Consider the following 22,241-nt stretch of genomic DNA (forward strand, 5'->3'; position numbering starts at 1 on the left):
CACATAAGTACACGAGGGAGAGGACTTTACCCAAGATGGTTCAGGTTATGCAAAGAGAGCTATACCACTTCCCAACCCCACTCCATGTCCCACATAGGCTTATGCCAGAGCAAGCATGTGGCCTCACCTAGTTTATCCTGAATAGCTTTAGCAATGGTAAAGCACACTTTTGCCATGCTGGCTTCAGCCTTGAGAGATTCCTGTTCCTGACACTGGAAGTTTGAGGTGGGGATTAAAGGTGGGAAGAACTCAATGGAGACCGACACATGCAGAACAGGACGTGTCCTGTCAGTAGGGATAGGGGAAAAGATCAGTTTGGTTAGGATTTTAATACCAACTTACTTAATTCATGCCTTCCAAAACAGTACAGGAAGAAAAACATAGCTATCCTTCAAAATGCAGCACTTCTCTGAATTTTGTGATGCGGTTCTCCAACCAAATAATGTTGGGGAAAACTGTAACATTGGGGGAAAGTGTTAGACATGCCCATTAACCTCAATGGGTCTACTCTAAGTAGGACTAGCACTGGCAACAACCATTTGAATTTTGCAGGTGTTGAATTTGGTACCCACTGCAATCACAGCATTCATCTAGCTGTATTTAAGAATATTTTTAAAATTATTATTCCTACAGCCATTTGCACAGTTTTTGCACTGCCATTTGATAGCTTTTGTGTGTACTGAAAACTGTAAGCTGTGCTGAGCCTCTTTATTAAGATAGGGACTAAATTTAAACAAGGAAATAAAGGAGAATATGTACTTCTGTGTATAACATTTACCTCTTTACTGGGGCATCCATGGAAATGACTTTTCTCCTGTTCAGAGGAAACAGAATAAGAACAGGGAGGGGAGAGAAAGGCTTTCCCCGCTCCTCATTCTCACCTCAATAACAGGACCCTTCCTTTTTGTCCAACAGCAATATCCTTCAGGCCATCCCCTGTAAGGTCTGTTCCTCCACTGACAGCTTGACCAAAGTACAAAAACCCTCCAGAAAACTTCAGCCCTTCAATGCGCTGCAAACAAAAAATGAAGAATGCAAAATGGAAGGAGGGTGGCCTCAAGGCCAGACAGAAAGACTCTGTGATCCTCACAAAACAAGGTTAACAACAAATGAGGCATCAAAAGATCTGTACATATTCCCAACTGAAAGACAGCCCATCAAAATATTATACTATGCTTTTCTTTTTAAAGAATATCAAAACCTAGCAGCGTTCTAGTATGGAATGGTGTAAAAACAGACACAAACATTTCAAGTGAGTACAAATCGTCTTGAGAATTTCTCTCTTAGGTTGCTTTCACATTAGAGCCCTTGAGTGATACTGAGGCATTGTTTTTCCACACTTAGCTGAAAGTGTGGAATTCAAGAGGTCCTCCACACAGTACTATATTATTCAGCAATGCCTTTCCCCCTGCTCAAGAATCTTCTACAGTGTTTACTTTGGAGTAGTTCTCATTCTCTTAAATTCACAATAATCAAAGTCACATTAATCAAAACATTTTTCCAGTTCAGTCCAGTTAATTTATTTCTAATGAAAGCAGGTGGAGGGCTAGTAATTAATAGCCTCTGAATTGCCCCTATGTCTTTTTCCATTCCTAAAAGGGATGTAGAATTACTAGTTTCTTTCATGTTATTTTTCACAATAAAATTATTTGTTGAAAATATTTGCATATTACCCTCCATACCCAGGATGCTTCACAGTAAGAATTTATAATAAAATGCAATTACATAATTAGAAAGACATAAAAACTCAAAAATATAAAAAAGCAGTTAAATTAATTAATTAATGCAATGATAGAGATAGATAGATAGATAGATAGATAGATAGATAGATAGATAGATAGATAGATAGATAGATGATAGATGATAGATAGATATAGATAGAGAGTTAGATAATAGGCTTGCTCCAGATGCAGTCATTCTAAAAGTACTGAAATTAACGAAACTTCATTGGATCAGTTCTAAGTCTGAATAAGCCTAGATCTAACCCATAGAGAAATTAAAGCCTACCTCCCGTGGGAACAGAAACTGACCTAGGACCAACCAAAGTTGCTTTTAGATCACATGTTTATTGAGAATTTATCCTAATTTGTTTGAGGGTAGGTTACATGACATCACAAGAAGTGGGCTTGCTTTGTAATAATGTCAAATGTCAATATGTGATTGAACCTGACCTGCAAAACAGTTACCATCTGGAATCACCCTAAGAGAAGCCATTCAAGTTACAAATTTAAGAGGTTATCCTTTAAGTGCAATCAGCATGAAGAAATAAAATAAACAGACCTTCCAAGATGAAAAATTTAAATTAAAGTCAGAGGAACCATGAAAAGCCTCCATAGCACTTTGCCAACACTGGAAAGGTTCGTGCTGCAAAAGTATTTTATTCCCCCCCCAACCAATCCACCCAGTGTTAAACACTGGATTGCATCAAATAAACAACACTGACTGGAATCTCTATAAAAATGATTTCAGAGAAATTTCAGAGAAAAGGACCAGTATAGCAACTCTAGATGTACCTCTAAGTGCACAAAGAATAGGAAAAAGGAGGCAGTTGCATTGAGCAAGGGCCTCTTGGGAGGCAGCACAAGCAAGGGAGGTCCTTTGTAGGCTGGAACTGGTATTGAGCTCACCTGGAGGTACTTGGGGTTGATAGATGTTCGTTTCCCCCCAAATATATATAAGGCTCCTACATTCTCATTCTCCATGGGTGCCCCAATCGCCACATCCATCCATCTATCCCCGGTGATGTCACCTGTTTCTGCCATGCTGGCACCAAAGCGACTGAAAATGTGCCCTGCTTCTCCTTTCAAAGTCATGGTGCAGTGAAGTCTTCCTTGCTATACAGAGTAGTCAAATAAAACACTTGAAACATTTCCAAGCAAGCAACCCCACCTCAAGGTCTCAATCTAATGTACTCTCCCCATCTTCTCCCTTACCTTAAAATGACAGACATAAACCCTTCCACCTGTAATAGCATCATAGTACATGGGGGCTCCAACCAGCACCAAGTCCGTATCAGTGTCTTGATCAAGGTCCACAGAGCACAGCGCCGCTCCAAAATAGGAACCAACCTGTGGCATCAGACAAATGTCCCCTTGAGTTTCGCTTCTACTTTCCATTCCCAGACCTGTCTGCCGCTTATGACTACACAGCCAGCACATGGCCCTCAGCTGTGTAATCCAGCCCTTAACAGCAACAAAAAAAGGTCTCCACTTCTGGCTTCTATTTTGGAGCCATTTTCATCATATCTCATTGTTGACACCATAGCTTCCTCACCTCCATTCCAGGTTCAGAAGCTTTCTCAACAGTCTCTCCATTCCACCACCAGTCTCCTTTGCCCTAGCCCAGCTCAGTTCATACCTGTTCTCCAACAGCCTCAGCTGTTAGTTGCCACTTCCCACTCCTGGCGGCTTTCTCAAAGAGAACCACTTTGCCCACGTAGTCATAGCGGGGGGCTCCCACTACAAGGCCACTTCTCCCATTAAGCAGGACAGCTTGGGAAGAATAGCCTAGAGCAGGGGTGTGCAAAAGGTTGATTGGGATCTCCTGGAACATCTCTGGCTGCTTTGCAAGGGTCTCTCCCTCTCAACTACCCAGTAGCAGATCAAAACAACTTTTCCCCACCTAGATAGCAAGGGGCCCAAGGTCACTTCATGGCTGACTGGGATCTCAGCCGCAATTTCCCCAGCCCTAGCGTGATGCTTTAACCACTATACCACACTGTCTCTCAGTATAGCATACAGCTAGTGCAGTTGTTTACATAGAATTCTTATAATGAATTATTTGATGTAGGAATCTGAAGAGTGGAGACAGGGGGGAAATGTGTGGTGCTAAGAGTATCTAGATGGTAATTTCTATCTGTGCTCCTGAATGGAGAAAGGGTAGCATCTGCCAAGATGCAGCTGCCTCTGGGGTGGAAATGTACCACAGTAAAACATGGTAAACTTGGGGTGGGGGGGAAGGCAGCAGAAGCTGGTCCATTAGGGTGAATGGGGCACTGCCCCACCAACCTCAGTCTAACCTCAGCCAGCCCCCAATCTGCCTGCTTTCTTATTTCCAACCAGTCAGGGGGTGACTCTGTCATTGGGTCTGGCCCCACCTACTGCTGCTCTCCCTGCGTTCTGCCCCAACAGCCCCCCCCCCATGGGCACCAACCACCACTAGCTGGAGAGTTTTGTTTTAATACTTACCAAGATAAGCATTCTTCATCTCCTCAGTGGTGCTGGAGGCATTAAGAAAGCTTGAGTCTCTGTTACTGTTCTGATACAGAAATAGGCCTCCAGACCAGTCAAATGCTCCTACTGCTCCCAAGACAGGACCATCCTAAATCACAGCAGGCAGCACAGCAGGAAGAGTTGTCCACAAATCAACATCAACAGGAGGTAAAAAGTAAAAAGGAGGATTAGGGAAAGATGAAAAACTGAAAAAAAATCCCTACAGCTGCAATTGAACATTACAGTAAGTAGCACTACCACTGCTGAGCCAGCCATCTTTTCTCCCTTTGGCTCACCAGCATGGTTGTGTGAGCCTAAAGCAGTAATGCAAATTTCAATCATTTTTAAGCTTGTTGCTAACTGGGATTGAATTCAGCATCCTGTGAATATTCACTTTCAATTTTATAAGCAAGTTTCTGACTCTCAAGGTTGCAAGTAAGAGTACAGAAATATCTCTTGCGGCCATGTCCTCCCTCCATTATTCTTTAAGACAAGAACATCAGGCTATAAGATGAGCGCTGCTGGCCCATCTAATCCAGCATTCTGTTCTCACAGTAGCCAGCCACATGTCTATGGAAAGCATGTAAGCAAGACCTGAGCACCAGAGCACTCTCTGAATACCAGCATACCATCTCCAACTTTGTATTTCCCTTCATTGAGGAAAATAGGTCCATGCTGATGGAACAACTGAATACAGTAATAGAAACGGGATCGTGCAGTTAATCTATGAATAAATTCTTCATTAACAAAAATCATTCTGCTTGCAGCCATTTAGGACACTCCTGGATTCTTCCTGCAGGCAATTTTCTTCCTCCTGAGGTTGCTGAAGTATAACTGCCACCATCCCTGGCCATTGGCCATGCTGACTGGGGCAGATGGAATCTGTAGTTCAGCAAGATCTGGAAGAACAAAGATTCCACACACCCTACTCTGGGGGCCAGACTCACCCGAGTCAGTAAGGCACTGAATCCTTCCTGGGACATTTCCATCTGGAAGGAACTGCTGCTCTGGAATTGGGTACCTGCAAGGAAGGGTGGGAACAGGACACAGAAAAACAGGAAGAGCACATAGGAGAGGTTATAAGAAACCCCTGTATTTGTATTGCCAAATTCCACCCAGGTGGAATCTACACAGATATAAAAAAAACGCTGTGAAAATGTGTGGGTTTTTTTGAAAAATACATTGAATTTGGCATAGCTCACTGTCACCATCTAGTGTCACATTTGCATATTGCACTTTACAACACATTTAAAACATTTTATTTGTAGCTGTATAGTACAGTCCACAATCTCCAAACTGTGGGAGGTTTCAGGGGTGCCAATGCACAACTCAGGTTTGGTTTCCCTAGAATGAAACTCACTGGAATCATAGAATTGTAAATTTGGAAGGGACCACGAGAGTCATCTAGTCCAACCCCCTGCAATGCAGAGATCTTCTGTAAATCTGCGCCTGTCAAGAGTAACGCTGTAAGCCCCTCTAGTGTAGGCTCAGGTTGCATATATGTGTAAATAAACCACATATCATAAAGAAACCACAGTTTTCACTGTGGAAGTGGTGATGTCTTGGTGACATGGTTTTATTTACACTACAGGCTAAGTATAAGGTAAACAAGCTAATGGCATTAACACTCCAGTTGATCTTGCTCCCCTATTAGATTTTTGGGCAGGGCAAAGCCATGGCTTTGGATTCAACACAAAGAGAATTCAAGCCTCTGTGGCTCTTTCTCAGCCACTTGAATATGAGATTGCCCCCCAGGTTTATTGTTTTCCTACACCTAATGACAGCACCACCTCCAGACAGGGTGAGGGGAACTGCCCTCTTCAGCCCACTTTCTGAAAGCATCTCCAGCTAGTAGTTTCTGTATCAACCAGTCTCTTGGATTCCTTAGTTAAGCAAAGTGATACCTAAGAAACCTGGCTAGAATCATTAAGTTAATAAAGAGACTGGCTTGACCTTGTTGGAAGTCACTTTTCCTACATTAAAATATATACAAACACCAGTCTTGGAAGGATGACTTTTAGACTAATCCCCCAATCCTATAACAATATATAGCATCCCACACAGTTAGAGGCCAAAGCTGTTCCCTGTTTTAGCAGCAGACACACCAGATGGCGCTATAGCAAGCAACAGGAACACGTGGACCTCCATATATGCTGTTGTATTCCAGGTCCTGCTTGTGGGCTTCCTCTAGGCCAGCCTTTCTCAACCTGTGGGTCCCCAGATGTTGTTGAACTACAACTCCCATCACCCCTAGCTAGCAAGGCCAGAGCTCAGGGATGATGGGAGTTGTAGTCCAACAACATCTGGGGACCCACAGGTTGAGAACCGCAGCTCTAGGCAAATGGTTAGGCACTATGAGAACAGAATATGGGACTATGGTATGATCCAGCAGGGCTCTTCTTATGTTCTTAACTCCCATAAGGCCAAGCGTCCAACAACATCTGGAGAACCCAGGTTTCCCATCTGAAGCTTAGAGGACTTTCCTTTTGTATCACATATTGAGAGGTAGCATTCCAGGTGCAGGCTTTTAACCCTAGGAGATCTATGTTCAAGTTACACCTCTACAACAAATAGCTCATTTATCTCAGTCACACGTCTTCATCTGTAAAATGGGAATAATACTGACTTGCTGTATAAAGTGGTTGCGAGGCCAAACAAAGTAAAGACCACAAACCCCTTTGCAAATTAGAAATGTCATATGATCATGGAATAAACCATTCTCAGTGATACACAGTTCCAGACAAGGACTGGCGAAAGGGACTTCAATGCCTCCTCTGCATGCTAAGGTTCCTGTTATTATTACCTTCTATGGCAAAGATCTTATCCTGTAGCTGATCCTGGATGCCTTTCAGGGCATCAAAATTGTGCACTGCAAATACATGCTCGTTGTCAGGTTCAGAAGCAATGGCATTCAGCTCTTCCCTGGCACGTTGAGTTGAGAAAGCATTGCCAACCTTCATCAGACAGAAGAGAGAAAAGATGTGAGCATTTGGTCCCTATGCAGGTGAGCAATCCACTTGGCAGGAGGGCAGGTAACTGAACTAGCACCCTCCATCTCTATGAATTTTATGTTCTAAGGGTATAGCTGTACTTCAGACTTAGGGTAGATCTACAACATACCGTATTTTTTGCACCATAACACTCACTTTTTTCCTCCTAGAATGTAAGGGGAAATGTCTGTGCGTGTTATGGAGGAAATGCCTACGGGTGGCATGCCTACGGATTTTCCTCCTCTAAAAACTACGTGCGTGTTATGGTCGGGTGCGTGTTATAGAGCGAAAAATACGGTACATTTAAAGTACATTCAAACACCATGGCTTCCACCAATGAATTCTGGTAAATGTAGTTTGTTATGGGTGCTGGAAGCTGTAGCTCTGTGAGAAGATAACCATAGTTCCCAGAATTCTTTGGCAGAGGTCATGAGCATTAAATAGATGTTGAATGTGCTATAAACATATGGTGTGGATCTGCCCTTAGACCAATTTCACGAGGAAGTCCTAGAAGTCTGAACAAGTGGGTGGAGCACCAATGCCAAGTAGGGAGGGGCGGGGGGCCAGAGCACCCCCGAAATTTTCAGTGAAAGTCTGGACATTGGCTTAATTTCCAAAGAAGGGTATTAGTCACTCATTGGCTTAATTTCCAAAGAAGGGTATTAGTCACTCATTGGCTTAATTTCCAAAGAAGGGTATTAGTCAGTCATTAATATGATTTGAGCTTCTTAGCTGCAATTTCACTGCTCTTCCTTCAACAGGGGGGGAAGGGGGGGTTGGTAAGCAATGTGCGCAGGGGCACAGCCCCAACTATAAAGCATAATGAGCTAAAAGCTCGGGAAATGTGAAATTCTCTCTCTACCCATTTTGCTGGGTAGCACTGCCAACAAGAAAGGCTATAAACATCCAAATAAAAGCAATTAAATAAGCAAAAAATAAACTGATTTTGTGGAAATTCACAAACACAAAGTGTGTTCAGACCTTTGGTCCATTTACTGTTTAGTAAACCTAGAAGACTCCTTGCAAAATCCTCACCCCAATAGCATAACGGATAATCCCTGCTTGTTCAGCCTCTGGCACCACATTCCAATACTGAAGTTGATCATTCTTTTGACCATCTGTTATCACCACAAGAATCTTGGTAGATCCATTTCTGCAGCCTTTCCTTGGGATAAAAATCTCCTTCCTTGGAAAGAGAAGAGAACTGGATAAGGACTTCATTGTTTGCATTTCCCTAAAGCAGCCTAGAGGAGAAAACAAGAGGGGATAGAATAAAGATGTAACGCCGGGGAAGAGAACCTGTTTCCCTCCAGATGTTGCTAGCTTATAGCTCTCCTCATTCATCACCATTGGCCATGTTGGCTGGGGCTAATGTCCAGCAACATACGGAGGACCACAGAGTGCCCATCTCTGAGGGCAACCTCTTTAAAAACAGGCTTCATGCATTGAACTTAAAGGGGGGGGGGGTCTTACTGTATCAAAAATTGCTTCCTAATACAAATGTGAAAGCCTAATTGATGATGTTCAAATGTTTCCTGAGTTTTCTCTCCCATGTGCACACTGATCAGGCATTAACTTAAAGTGCTTTCCCAGCAGACATATAGTGTGGAATTGCCATTCTTCATCCACTCACTTTTTGTGGTGCATCCACACATTGCCTAATCCAGTCATTGCCATCTAGTATTTTCCCCGCAGTTCTTCCAGTTTTCTGTAGACAACAGAAAGTCTGACTTTTCCTAAAAGTAGCTTTCCCAGAAGGGAAAAATAGCAGAATTTCCACAAGTGTAAATGCCTTTAGTGCTATTCTTATCCTCTCTAAAAAGGCAGAGTTTAGACATGGGCAGCGACATAGTGCGAAGAAGATCCTATGAGAGCTCAGCACACGTTCATTACATCAGAAGTGTGAAACCTTTTGCAGACTGAGGGCCAAATTGTTTTCTGAGAAACCTTCCAACATCCACATGCTAGTGGTGGATAGAGCCAGGAACAAAAGTGGGGGTGATAATGTAAACATCACAGTACAGTACAGTACAGTAGGCTACTTTCTATGTACACCCACACACCCCTCTCTGTCCTCTACCCAGGCAAGCAAAAAGCACTTTTGCCTCTGGCCCTGTCCATCACTAGCATGTGGCCCCTGAAAGACTGCCCAGAAGGGATTGTGGCTGCTAGAGGGACCACAAAAGAGCCCCTCCCAATATTGGTTGGGGGCCTGAGCCACCATCCCAGGGATGATCAGGTAAAAGCTGATTGGTAATGGGAGATGTACAGCCGGTTTACTAGGACTTAGCAACCAACTGCACAATCTTAAGAACATAAGAACAGCCTGCTGGATCAGGCCAGTGGCCCATCTAGTCCAGCATCCTGTTCTCACAGTGGCCAGCCAGATGCCTATGGGAAGCCTGCATACAGGGCCTGAATGCAACAGTACACTCTCCACTTGTGATTCCCAGCAACTGGCATTCAGAAGCATACTGTCTCTCACCATGGAAGCCAGGCATAGTCATTGTTGCTTGCATCGACTGAGCATGAATTTGTTTTGCTTGCTGTGTCTAGGGAGCAAAGTTTTTCTGTGGATCTAAGCTAACTGAACTGAGCTGAGAGCTAAAGTTTGGAAAGAGATAGAGAGGGAGTGGGAGATAGTGATGAAGCTGAGAGTGAAGAGGATGAGCCCTAAACAGCAAGCTTCTAGTTCTTCTCCCAGCCTGTAATATTAATGAACTGTTGGGACACCTTTTGAATTTATTTATTTTTTTTTGTTTGATATTGGACCACAATGATGTTGGAACATCTTAAAAACTCTTCACAGGTCTCTAACCTAGCAATTCATTCTGATAACAGAACTGAACCATTACTCATGCCTAGTTTGTGCCTAAAAGGGGAAGAGATGGAGCAAGCTGTTTCTGCAGAGAAATAAGGTTCTTGAACATACACAACTCTTCTGATGGCAGTGGCTGTATAGGTCATGCCGCGATTTTGTGTGATACCCAAGACATTATTAGAAGGATCTGGAGCATTGAAATCAAAGTGTTCTGTGAAGCCAGTGGAATACTGTGCCAGGGCAAACTAACAAGAGAAAGACAAAAAAGGGAGTTAATGAATAGGGCTACCTATTCTCCAGAGGTCCAAGAAGCAAGCCTATACCCTCTTACCTGGGAAGAAGCCCCACTGAACTCAACAAGACAATTACTTCTGATTAGAACATAGTAGATTGCATTGTAAGAGACCCTTAGTGAGTGAAACCTGGGAGCTGGCTGAAGTAGCAGGCCAAGCCCCTCGGAGTGTGATAGGTTAAGGTCTTGTCCACACTTCCATTTGTGCCACAGGTTCTAGGCACAGGTCCGTGATTTGTAGGCACAGGTATGAGTGGGTTTTTTTGTGTGGGTTTTTGTTTTGTCCCACCAGTTTCCCACCAGAAAACCCGCTGTTTGCCACTGAATCTAAGGAAGTGTTTGGCTTTTAAACATTTGCTCTGATTCAGCAGTAAAACATGGGTTTCCCCAGGGAAGGTGCAGGGACACACAAAAAAGTGCTTGGACACAGATCTGGAAAGCCTGAACCTGTGCCTAGAAAGCACAGAGCAAAGGTAAGTGTGGATAAGCTCTGAGGTTGACTCTTCAGGGGAGGTATGGGAAACCTTTGGCACCTCAGATGTTGCTAAACTACAACTCCGAACAGCACCAGCAAGCATAACCAATGCCTGGGGGTGGTGGGAGTTATAGTTCAGCAACATCTGGAGGACTAAAGGTCCCCACACCTCCAGGTCCTCGGGCAGCGCTCCGTCACATGACCTCATAACCAGTCCTTTTAACCAGAGAATAGAAGCTGGAAATTTCTGCATGCAAAGCCTGCTGCCCCACCACTGACAGAGGGCCTTGCATGCGCCACAAGCAACACTTGCAGGATTGTCAAACTTTACAATTAACATGTGGTATTAGTGCAGTTTCCTGCACAGGGTTCACAGCTGGGCGGGAAACCAGTTACTTTCATCAACAGCAAAAACACCCCTTTCCCTCTTGCATTCACAAGTGACAGAGGGCTGGTTAACAGAGTGTCCTGCTAATTGACATTGTAGCCTACCCAAAAAGTGATTTTCTGTGGTGGCATTGCACCAGGGGTGGAGGAAGGGGGGTGAGATGGGTGCAGGCTGCCCTAGGTGCCACCACTGAGGGGGGTGACAAAATGCTGGGTGGCACTCACTGCGGGGCCTGCAGTGCGCCCAAACCATGCATCTCTCCTAGGAGAGATGTGGTGGCTTGCGCGCATGCAGGCTCTGCACTGTCCAAACAGTCCGCCCACTGCCTTCCCCCCCCAGCTGTGGGCAGCTGAGTAGGAGGAGGCAGGCAGACTCTGGAGGCCCCACGGTGCACCCCACCCCTATGGGCGGCGCACCCTGCCCCTGGGCGAGCCGCCCCAGGCGCCCGAACGGCGCCCGAACGGCTTCCTCCGCCACTGCATTGCACAGAGAAAAAGGTAATGTTGAGCTGCTTCTATACTTGGAAGTGGAATGAGGTGGCAAAATGGATTGTACCACTTTCAGGCTACAAATTTGGGGATTCCACTTTTGATTGTGAACACAAACACAGAGCACCCAGCAAACAAAATATGAGCACAGCTGGAAGAAAGATTCTAGCCTAGCCCTTTGAATGCTATGCTGGCTTTCTGATTGCAGGGAGGGAGTTTAATTTTTAAGTAGGTGTTGTTGGACTCACATGGCCATCAGTCCTAGCTAGCATGGGATGATGAAAGTTGCAATCATGGATTTCCTCACTATGGCTTTAAAGGCTCCTTGCAGTTTTGTCCAATAACATACAGAGGGAGCTAGGCTTAGGAAAAATCCCACCTGTGGCTTCTGCTGTATCACAGAGGGTGCTCTTCATGCATGCAAGTTTTTCATAATATCTGTGCAACATGAAGTCCATATCCCCACCGCCATTTAATCAGGATTTACTCTTTCCATAGAAAATAAATTAAATTAAAAACAAACTTGTTGCTATCAATCCATCTGCAATATATTAACAATCTGTTTGCAATATTATGTCCCTATCTGGAAGAACCCTAACTTGAATGTACATGAACTTTGCCAAGGAAACTCTGGGATGTTTTGCCACTGCAGACACATTTCAGTGTCACATCAGGAAGCCAGTAATTCTGTATGCTGGTCCCATTCAATCTATCAAGATGGAAGAAACCCAAACATGAGAATTGCGGGGGTAAAGATGAGGCAGTGACAGATCATCTGGCATGCAGCTCTAGCTTTCAATTCACTGATAACATATGACAGCCACATGAACATTAAAAAGAGAATGCAATGCAATGCCATGCATGCTACTTAGATCCTTTGATTTTAATGAGTCTACTCTGAGCATGATTAACTGGATCTCACCCAGAGTTCAAAGCACATTCTGAATTCTCTAAACCACTTTTTAAGTTATGTGTCTGCACACAGCAGGCACGTCCCAAACCTAGTTTGTTTTCTGTATAAAATTGGAGACACAGTTTCACTCTAACACCCCAAAAGGATTACATTTAGAGTAAGGAAACAAACTGTCTGCTCTCAAAAGAGCCCACCGCCAATATGTTTCTACATGTCACTATTCTGGCTAACAACTCCTCAACCCACCTAAAAACCACAAACTCAAACTAGCAACTCATGCAGGTATGCAAGAGATAGCCTTCTCCAAGGAGAGAGATTTGCTGTGCCTCTGCACTGGGACTGACTGGTGGATGTAACTACAGCCAGCCAATGGTGCAATGGAAAAACCTTTGGAAGGAGGCAAGAATAAAATGAAGATTTATGCAAAGATGCAGCAGGCAGCGTTATCTGTGGGTGAGTGCTTTGCACTCACAAAAAAACTCTCATGCTTAAAATAATGCATTTAGTACACTTGCAAAAGCCCTCCTACTAGTTGGTGGAGCCAGGAATGTAGGTTTTATATGAGGAACTGAAGTGTTGCCAATACCCACAGCTAACAGAAGGTGCCTGCATGGGGCCAGTGCTGGTCTTCCTCCCCCCAGGAAAGGAATGGCCTCCCAAAACACAATAAGATTACATAATGGTGCCCTCCAGCACCCCCCTTGTGTCCATTACCCGTGTGTTCCTGCCAGACAACCTCTTGATGACCTCAGAGACAAACCACTTCATTCTTTCGAAGTCCTGGTTACTCACGCTGCCTGAGCCATCAATCAAGAACACAATATCTGTTGGGTGGGTAGTGCATTCTGGGGGATACATAAAGGAACATTTCAATCTACCTTATATGCAGTGGTGTGGTGGTAAATTCTGAAAGCTCATCATGACAGCCCCCCACAGCCACACCACCAAAGAGAGTTTATGAACTCCCCAAAGGAGAGTCCAAAAATGCAGGCAGCTGAGTTGATCCATTCTTACACACACACATGCGCACACCAAAGTTCAACAATACATAGCTTAATACCCAATTCATTAGGATCAGCACAACTTCAATCCTATGCACAGTTTCCTAGGAGTGATCACTATTAAGCAAACCAACTTAATTTTCACTTCCTGAAACAATTGCAAACCAAAACATGCCATCCTTCTAAACTTGCACTTCTCCAAATTTTGCAGTGCAGTTCTCCAACCAAGCAATGTGTACATAAATGTGTATATTAGGGGAAAGTGTGCATAAAAATACATATATGAATGAAAATAGCATGTAAAATGCATTAAATAGGTAAAATTGCTTGCAAAAATGTGTACAGTGGTACCTCGGGTTACATACGCTTCAGGTTACATACGCTTCAGGTTACACACTCCACTAACCTAGAAATAGTGCTTCAGGTTAAGAACTTTGCTTCAGGTTAAGAACAGAAATCGGGCTCCGGCGGCGCAGCGGCAGCAGGAGGCCCCATTAGCTAAAGTGGTGCTTCAGGTTAAGAACAGTTTCAGATTAAGTACGGACCTCCAGAATGAATTAAGTACTTAACCCGAGGTACCACTGTATATTAGGAGAAATCCACGCTAAAATGCTGAAATTAGGACTTTGAAACACACAAACACACACACACACAGAGAGAGAGAGAGAGAGAGAGAGAGAGCGCACTATGGCAATAAGGAGAACTCAACTTGAAATTTGCAAATTGAGAGTCCAAGAGCAATTGACAGATTCACTCATCCCAAGGTCTCACCTGGTAAGATCTCTGGAAATTGCTGGAACTTTTGGAGCTTTTGATCCAGAAGGAAACAGTAGCCGTTCAGATACATGTTTGTTCCACAGGCCCTGTGTACTGTGGGGCCGCACACCTTCCAAGTGAACAAAGAGGGAGTTTTCATGATATGTTCAAATTTGCTGAGTATGCTATTTGACTAGGAGGAGAAGATTTTAATCTGGGCCCATTCAAACTCAATTATTTCCCTCCAACAATGCCGATTTCCCACCAGAGTGCCAAGAGAGAGAGAGAGAGAGAGAGAGAGAGAGAGAGAGAGAGAAGAATTTACCAAGATTTGAGAATCCCTGGCAGCCAAGGACAGACCAAGGGACATATTGACAGCATCTATAGGCCCTGAAAGAAATAATAGTAATCATGCTGAGATTATTAATCATTAAGAAGGGAGAAGAACAACCATATTAACTCAGTGGCAGAGCATTTGCTTTGCACTCAGAAGGTATCAGGTTCAATCCCCAGCATCTCCAGGTAGGGCTAGGAAAGAACCTTCTCTGAAACCCTGTACAGCAGCTACCAGACAGTACTGAGGTAGATTGATAGGTCCTTGCCCTAAGGGGCTTACAATCTAAAAACAGGTGCAGGGAAACAACAGAGGGCATGAGGAAATGGAAACAGAGATAAACAGGGGGAGACAACCTGGTACCTTCCGGATGCTGTTGGGCAGCAAGTCCTGTCATCCCTGGCCACTGACCATTCTGATTGGGACTGATGGGCATTGGAGTCCAACAACATCTGGTGGTCATCAGGTTGGCAAAGGCAGCTTTATAGCAATCTCAGATCTGTAGGGAAGCCTCGCTCTGACCTCAGGCTACTATAGCCTTACAATTTAGAAACTATTCTCACTTCCTCCTCTTTGTCGCTTCCCACTCACTTTTCTTGAACTGAAACTCAGACATCCTACCTCTCTCAGACAATACAGTCCCAAATTCTGTAAAAAAAAAAAAAAAACTTACTCACTCCTGCAACAGCGACCACAAGCCCAGGCTACCCTGACCCCATACCTCCCTCTCCCCTCTCTCTGAGAGAACCTGGACCACCATTTGGCTTTTCCCAGATAGGACCAGCTTCATTTGAAACTTAGAAGTTACCTACGTTGGATGCTAATCTCCGTACAGGCACTTGAACTGTAGGTGCACCGGTAAAGTTTACCAATTTCGTTCACTCGTCCATGCTGAAGTGGGGCACCGACAAGCACCCTGAGGTGAGGGGGGCAATAGGCAGGTGATTAGTATCTACACAGTGACTATGATGTAACCTGAGCCAGGTGTGGGGAACCTTTGGCCCTTCAGATGTTTCCACAACTCCCATCACCACTGATCATTGGTCATGTTTGCTGGAGGCTGTTGAGAGTTGTAGTTCAGCAGCATCTGGAAGGCCATGGGCTCCCCAGTCCTGCCCTAAGCAAAGAAAGAAAAGACAGTGCTCTGCCAAAAGGAGCTCACGAGACAACAAAGAGAGAAGGGAGAGAAGGGAGTGGCCAGCCAAGAAAACAAAGAATGAACTTGAGCCAAACCAGTTACTTTGCTTCAGCTGAGAAACAGCACTAAGGCATCAGGCCAAAAGCTGCTCAGACAAGGTGGGCTTGGGAGGGAGAGGGAAGTATGGGTGGGGGGGGATTCCATGCATACAGGTAGGGGTGCGAGCGAAATTACATTCAATTTGCATTTTAATAAGAAATGACCTAATTCACATTTCTTGAACCAATACATGGACTGAAATGCAGCTATCCTTCACAATTCACATGTCTCAAAATTTCACAATGCAGTCCTCCATTAAAGTAATGGGTAGAATTCAAAGTAGCACTAAGGAAATAACTCCATCAGTGCGAGCATTTTTGCTTGCCTGATGGAACAATCTCCCCCCGCCTCACTCCACACACTGTTCTGGGGGTTTTCCAACCCCATCTCTGAGCCAATGTGGGGGGGGGGGTATGGAGGAAGAGAGGGGAAAGAACCATCACACTATCAGGACTTGTTGCACTGACTCCCACCAGTGCAACTATTTAGTTGAATCTATCCCATCATGCAAAATAATGCATATAAAAGGGGGAAGTGTGCATAAAAAGCCACACATTCATGAAAATGCAGTTCAAATGCACTTCATGTTTCCTAGTATTAGTCAAAGCTGCATGGGGAAATGTGATTATTAGAACTTTGCACCATAGTGTTGAAGAAAGAGAGAGAGAGAGAGAGAGAGAGAGAGAGAGAGAGAGAGAGAGAGAGAGATGTAGACTGCTACAGAATTTAAGATTGGAGAAATGAGAAACAGAAATTGAAATGAACAGATTCATCCATCCCTATAGACAGAATAGCACGAAAGAATCTTAACAGTCATTCAGGAGAAAAGGAAAAACATGAAGCAACTGTGGGTGGTGGAGCTGAAGAAATATAGGTTGCAAGTAGGGAAGGAAAGCCTAGAAAGTTAGGGGTCAGGTCAGGCCACTGAAAATGTCACAATGCATACAAAAAGTGTTGCCTTGCTGTTTTTGTTCCCCAGTGCCATTTGCCATTTTTTCATCTTCCTTCCGAGCCCTCCTCCTATGTTCCCAGTAACCCTGTTCCTGACACTAAATCAGCTTCCTCTTACTCATTCCTGGTCTGTGCCACGCTGCTCCCAAAACTCTGAGTTCTTATCTGAAAGATGGTTGGTGTAGCCACATCCACGCTAAATCCGCAACACCACGACACCAGCACTGCAAGAGTTAAAGGGACTCTCAGTACACCACTTACACACACACACACAACCCATTCCAGATTGATTTTTGTAAAAAAATATTTTGTCTTTTCCAGATACAACAAGAAAAGTGAGGACCCATACCGCACAAGAGGGTACATCAAAGTTACTGCTGTAAGGTGTTTAGATAGGTCATCATTACACATACTAGTTGAAGGTTTATTTCTATAGATCTCCATGAGATGCTGGAGGCCTCTATTCATGCTCATTTTGAGATATGTAAGAAATAAAGATAAATCAAGTTGGATAAAAGGCATCTGTAACAAACGAACATTTGTCAATTTGCCCATGAAAATCAAGTCCCAAAGTTTTTCCAGCCAAGCCTCAAATCTGTATCCAAGGAATACCAGTAGTTGGTTATAGTATGCTGTGGTGCAACAGTCATGAGACGAATAATAAAGTCCTTATGGAAAAGTCTGAGGCATCTGAATCAACCCCTCCAGGTTAATTAACCCAGAACAATTACTATTGTTGCTCAGCATTGGAATTGAGTCAAGGCTCAGATCCAGACTTCAATCTAGTCTGAAGACAATGTGTTAAGGCAGGGCAGTTAACAGCATGGTTGGCCCTCCAGATTTTGCTGGACAACAACTCCCATCATCCATGGGATGATGCTACCTGGGACTGATGGGAGTTGGAGCCCAACAACCTATGGAGGGCACCACATTGGTTATCCCTGGAGCATGTAATGAAATACTAAAGTCAAAGGCAAGTCCTCATGGAGCTGAAAGCAATTGGTCTGGGGAATGCATGCTGAAGGAAATTATTTACAGTAATTCAAATTTACATTCCTACAGGAATCTCAAAAGGTTGCTACAAACAGGGCCATTTTTTTATTTATTTTTTTAAAAAACTTTCCAGTTCTCATCAAAATTGCCCAGTTTTTCTCACATTCTATTCATTTGATTGTGCATAGCTTCTCTCTTGGATGGAGAGAACACACAAGGACAGAGTTAAGGTCAGAGTTGCCCCTACTCTGCAGCACGGTCATTGCGTGAATTGTGTGTTTGTGGAGCAAGTGAGGCTAGAGCAAATTTATTTCAAACAATGAAGACGTTTCAAGCAGGTGAAAAGAAGTAGCAGGAAGCTGCTTCTTTTTTTTAATGCTGCTTCCGTAGAATGCAAAGAGACAATAACTTTGACTACCATACAGGATTATTGTTTTGCAACTAGGTTTCACAAGAAATAGATACACTTTGTTTTTTTCTTATCTCAATTTGGACCGAGCAGGTTGCTTTTTAAAAGATTTGGATGAGCACCCACCCACCCCAGTTCACACCCTCAGACTCCCTTGCTGTTATCACTTACCTGTGCCCAGGTAAAAAAGAAGTGCTGGGAGATCCATGCCTAGTGTTATTTAGACTGGGATGAAATGACCAGTGGAGAAAAGAGTAGAAAAGCAGGGAGCCCAGCAGGCGATGGAGCTGCTTTGAAGGTAACTGGCAGCTAAACAGCTGAATACATAAAGTACAGAAGTGTAACTTTATCTGATACAGAGTCTGAGAAGAAAGCCCAGCCCTCAAGGGGAGGGGGGCGGACTAGAACAGATTGTGTGAGTCAGAAAGTGTGGCTACTGGAAGGGGGTGGGAAAATGAGCGAAATGGAAAGCCAGCAAGATCAGAGGCCAAAGAAGAGAGGGCCCTGAACTGCCGTGTTAATAAAAGGAGGCTTTTTAAAACCACCGGCAGCTTACACTGGGATGAGAAAAATTGGACCTGCTTGTTGAATTCTCTCACACACATGCAACTAGTTGTTGTGTTTTATACAGGAAGTTTAACAAAAAAATTGAAAGAAAAAGAAAACATCAAAAGCTCACATTAAAAATATAATGACATCCATCTCAGTTTAAACATACTAAGCCCCATTTGCACTGTACATTTAAAGCAGTAAGGTAAAGGTAAAGGGACCCCTGACCGTTAGGTCCAGTCGTGGACGACTCTGGGGTTGTGGAGCTCATCTCGCTTTTCTGGCTGAGGGTGCCGGTGTACAGCTTCTGGGTCATATAGCTAGCATGACTAAGCCGCTTCTGGCGAATCAGAGCAGTGCACGGAAATGCCGTTTACCTTTTCGCCGGAGCGGTACCTATTTATCTACTTGCACTGCATACTTTCAAACTGCTAGGTTGGCAGGTGCAGGGACCGAGCAACGGGAGCTCACCTCATCATGGGGATTCAAACCACCAACCTTCTGATCAGTAAGCCCTAGATAGCATACCACTTTAAACACTTTATATCTTTCCCCAAGGAATCCTGGGAACAGTAGCTTTTTAAGGGTGCTGAGAATTGTTAGGAGACCCTTGTCCCCCCCCCAAAAAGAGTGGTTTAACAATCAACCCCTCTTTCCAGGGGACACTGCATGAGCAGATGGGCAGCTGGAGAACTTGTAAAAATTGCAGTCAGCAGTGCAGTAGAAAGAGCCTTTGATTGTTCAGAAGCCAGCCAGCGGAGGAGACATGGGAGAGCTTGAGGAGGGAAAAAGTGTCTCAGAGAAGGCTGAACTACAGGCTTGAGGTGAGAGGTGAGAGTTGCTGCTGATAGATTTCTTCACTCCATATGAAGAAAAAGGTCAAGAGGAGAAGTTGGAGGTGTGTGCCTCTGCAAGCAGCCAGCATCTGGACAAGTGGCTGTGTAAGAGAAAGGTCAAGAGGAGAAGTTGGAGGCATGTGCATGTGCAAGAGGTGACTGGGAAGAGGAGTTGCCTTCAAAAACCTTCTTCGAATCTCCAGCACTAGTAGAATCTGTGTTGTCAGTGCATCTTCAGCTCAGGGGGCCACATCCACGCCATACTTTTAAAGCACATGGCTTTTTTTGCTAAAGAACCCTGAGAACTGTTGTTTGTGAAATGTGGTGGGAGTTGTAGTTCTGTGGTGAGTAAACTACAGTTCCCAGGAGCCTTTGGAGAAAGCTATTTGCTTTAATTGTGCACTGAATAGGTTTTAAGGTGTGGGTGTGGCTGAGGTCTCACTGACTCAAAGCCCTCAGCAAAAGTACAGAACCCCCGCCCCGGCCATGGGAGCCAAATTCTAGAAGACAAGGTCCCTTCCCCCCGCAATAAAATACTTGAGAGGGCTGCCCCCCCCCCAAGAGTTGGTGGGCATTGCCATTCAAATAGTCGCATGCACTGCGTCATGTAATTGACTGGGGGGGCTTACTTGGGCCCTCCAGTAGGCACCCCTTTCACCCCCAATCAGGGGCGCCGACTTATAAAAAACATTGGGGGAGCCCGCGAAAGCTCATGAATAATAAATAAGCTCATGAATATGCAGATAAAGTGGCACCGTCTCCTCGTGAGCGAATAGGGGAGAGCGTGCTGCGCCTATTAATCAGCTCCGAAGGAAATTGGGTGGAGCTTTTGCTCGGGAGGGAGGGCAGGAGGCATGCAGCCCGACCCTGTGCATTTTGGGCTGGGGGAGGGGCGGCGGTGGCGCTCTGCTGGAGGGGCGCCCGAGATTATTGGGGGGTGGAGCCCCCCAAACGAATTTTTGAGGGGGCTCGGGCCCCCTCAGGCCCCATGGAGTCGGCGCCTATGCCCCCAATGCCACTGGAGTCAATAGCTCCTGAAACTGGCTGGGTTCTTCTAAACATAGGCTTCACTTACATTCTGAGCTGTCCAAGATGTTACCTTCTTTGCTTCTTTTGCCTTCTCTAAATTTGATGCATTCTTTCCCTGAATTTTCTGTGAACTCTGCGCTCTGACTCACTGAATAGTCTCATTGGAGCTCAGCCTGACCTTGTTCCACTGGACCTCTCTGCTTATTGACTTTGCACTCCTAGTACCTGACCCCCAGTTGGCCCAGTCTTACTTCCTAGACTGAAATTGGACTTCCAGGATATTATTTTGTATACTCATTATCTTTTTCACAGCCACACACCACTGGGGCTGGAACTCCTCAGCCCACGACCCCCTACCCAGAATGGAACATTGACCTGTCCTTAGGCCACATTTGCCTCACACATTTAAAGTAGTAAAGCAGCATTCTACATTAACAGCTTCCTCCAAAGAATCTGGGGAACTGTCGTTTGTTAAAGTTGCTAAGAGTAGCTAGAAGACCCTGTTGTGCCACCAGCCCCCATCTGTGCGATGAGATGCTCTGGCAGTCCCTGCAACCCTCTGCACCACCTTCCCTCTCTTAATAAGATGTACACCTATGAGCTGGCAGTTCACGAATCCCCCTTTATTCCTGCTGCCACCACGCATAACATATATCTGAATACTCCACCTCTAGCCTAGCCAAATGAGAAGTAGGCAGTGTCATGCAATTAATTTCTTAAACATAAATGATAAACAATGCTTATATAATCACTTGGTGTACATAAGCATATGGTTTCAATTCCTCTTTCTCTTTTTCGTTGCTTTGTTTCGTATGCAGCACTGGCTTCTATATTACTGTTCCTGTCAGGGCCGGCGCATCCCATTTTGCCACTTGAGGCGAAATGGGAAGTGCCGCCCTGCCCTGCCGCCATGCCACACAGCCTGCCCTGTCGCCTCTGGCATTGCTTCACCCCACCTCAGGGGTGGGCCATGTCTGGTTCCTCTACTAACTAACCAGCTCTGCTTCACACCCACTGCCAACTCTCCTCCCACCCTCATTCTGCTCAACTGACTCTCAACTGCCAGCATTCAAATTCCTTTTCAAAACTCCCATCCAATCAGCATGCACCACCAACATTCCAAACTCACTCCCCCCCCCACCTTGCTTCACCTTAATTCTTCCAACAGGCTTCCCTTTACATTTACCCCAGTTACACTACTGTTACACACAATATTATATACTAGAACCTCACAGACCTCTGTTGCTCTTGTACAGCTGCAATTCCCAGAATGGTTTAACAGTCAATCCCTCTTCCCAGGGAACTCTGGGAATTGTACCTCTGTGAAGGGCAAAGTGCTGTCCCAGCAACCTGGCTTTATTCTCCATTGGCTTCTACCAATATAAGTGACTTCCTGCGTACATTTCTTCCCAGGTCAGCCATTTCATATAATGGTTCACATCAATCAAACAAACCATAGCTGAGTTGCATCACTAAGTAGCAAGTCAGGGAAACCTATGGCCCTCCAGATGTTGCTCAACAGCAACTCCCATCATCCCTGGTTATTGGCCATGCAAGCTGGGGCTGAT

The 22,241-nt window shown here is 44.8% G+C and overlaps 1 protein-coding gene across 7 annotated transcripts in view; it reads right to left on the reverse strand.

Annotated features, from left to right (window-relative positions):
* The window catches only part of LOC309516643 (integrin alpha-X-like), a 33,713-nt gene extending 11,988 nt beyond the window's left edge, over window positions 1–21,725 (reverse strand). For 2 of the 7 annotated variants that reach the window (XR_014212950.1, XM_082195405.1), the window contains exons 1-16: window positions 18,431–18,595; window positions 16,976–17,081; window positions 15,482–15,585; window positions 14,661–14,725; window positions 14,351–14,465; window positions 13,293–13,423; window positions 10,134–10,267; window positions 8,237–8,387; window positions 7,015–7,165; window positions 5,159–5,232; window positions 4,188–4,320; window positions 3,358–3,506; window positions 2,934–3,068; window positions 2,628–2,834; window positions 882–1,012; window positions 128–285 (exon numbers count right to left, since the gene is read on the reverse strand). Coding sequence is in view for 2 of the 7 variants with exons in the window: in XM_082195405.1 (XP_082051531.1) it covers window positions 128–285; window positions 882–1,012; window positions 2,628–2,834; window positions 2,934–3,068; window positions 3,358–3,506; window positions 4,188–4,320; window positions 5,159–5,232; window positions 7,015–7,165; window positions 8,237–8,387; window positions 10,134–10,267; window positions 13,293–13,423; window positions 14,351–14,465; window positions 14,661–14,725; window positions 15,482–15,585; window positions 16,976–17,081; window positions 18,431–18,467 (1,981 nt within the window). In the remaining 5 variants the exon portion in view is untranslated. Of the gene's footprint in view, window positions 1–127; window positions 286–881; window positions 1,013–2,627; window positions 2,835–2,933; window positions 3,069–3,357; window positions 3,507–4,187; window positions 4,321–5,158; window positions 5,233–7,014; window positions 7,166–8,236; window positions 8,388–10,133; window positions 10,268–13,292; window positions 13,424–14,350; window positions 14,466–14,660; window positions 14,726–15,032; window positions 15,435–15,477; window positions 15,586–16,975; window positions 17,082–18,430; window positions 18,597–20,719 lie in introns of those variants that run through there. The other 5 variants (XM_082195406.1, XR_014212949.1, XR_014212951.1 and 2 more) reach the window with 5 other exon arrangements.
* Window positions 21,726–22,241: the final 516 nt, after the last annotated feature.

This window comes from Podarcis vaucheri (genome assembly GCF_965113315.1).
Source record: "Podarcis vaucheri genome assembly, chromosome: 13".
Taxonomy (NCBI): domain Eukaryota; kingdom Metazoa; phylum Chordata; class Lepidosauria; order Squamata; family Lacertidae; genus Podarcis; species Podarcis vaucheri.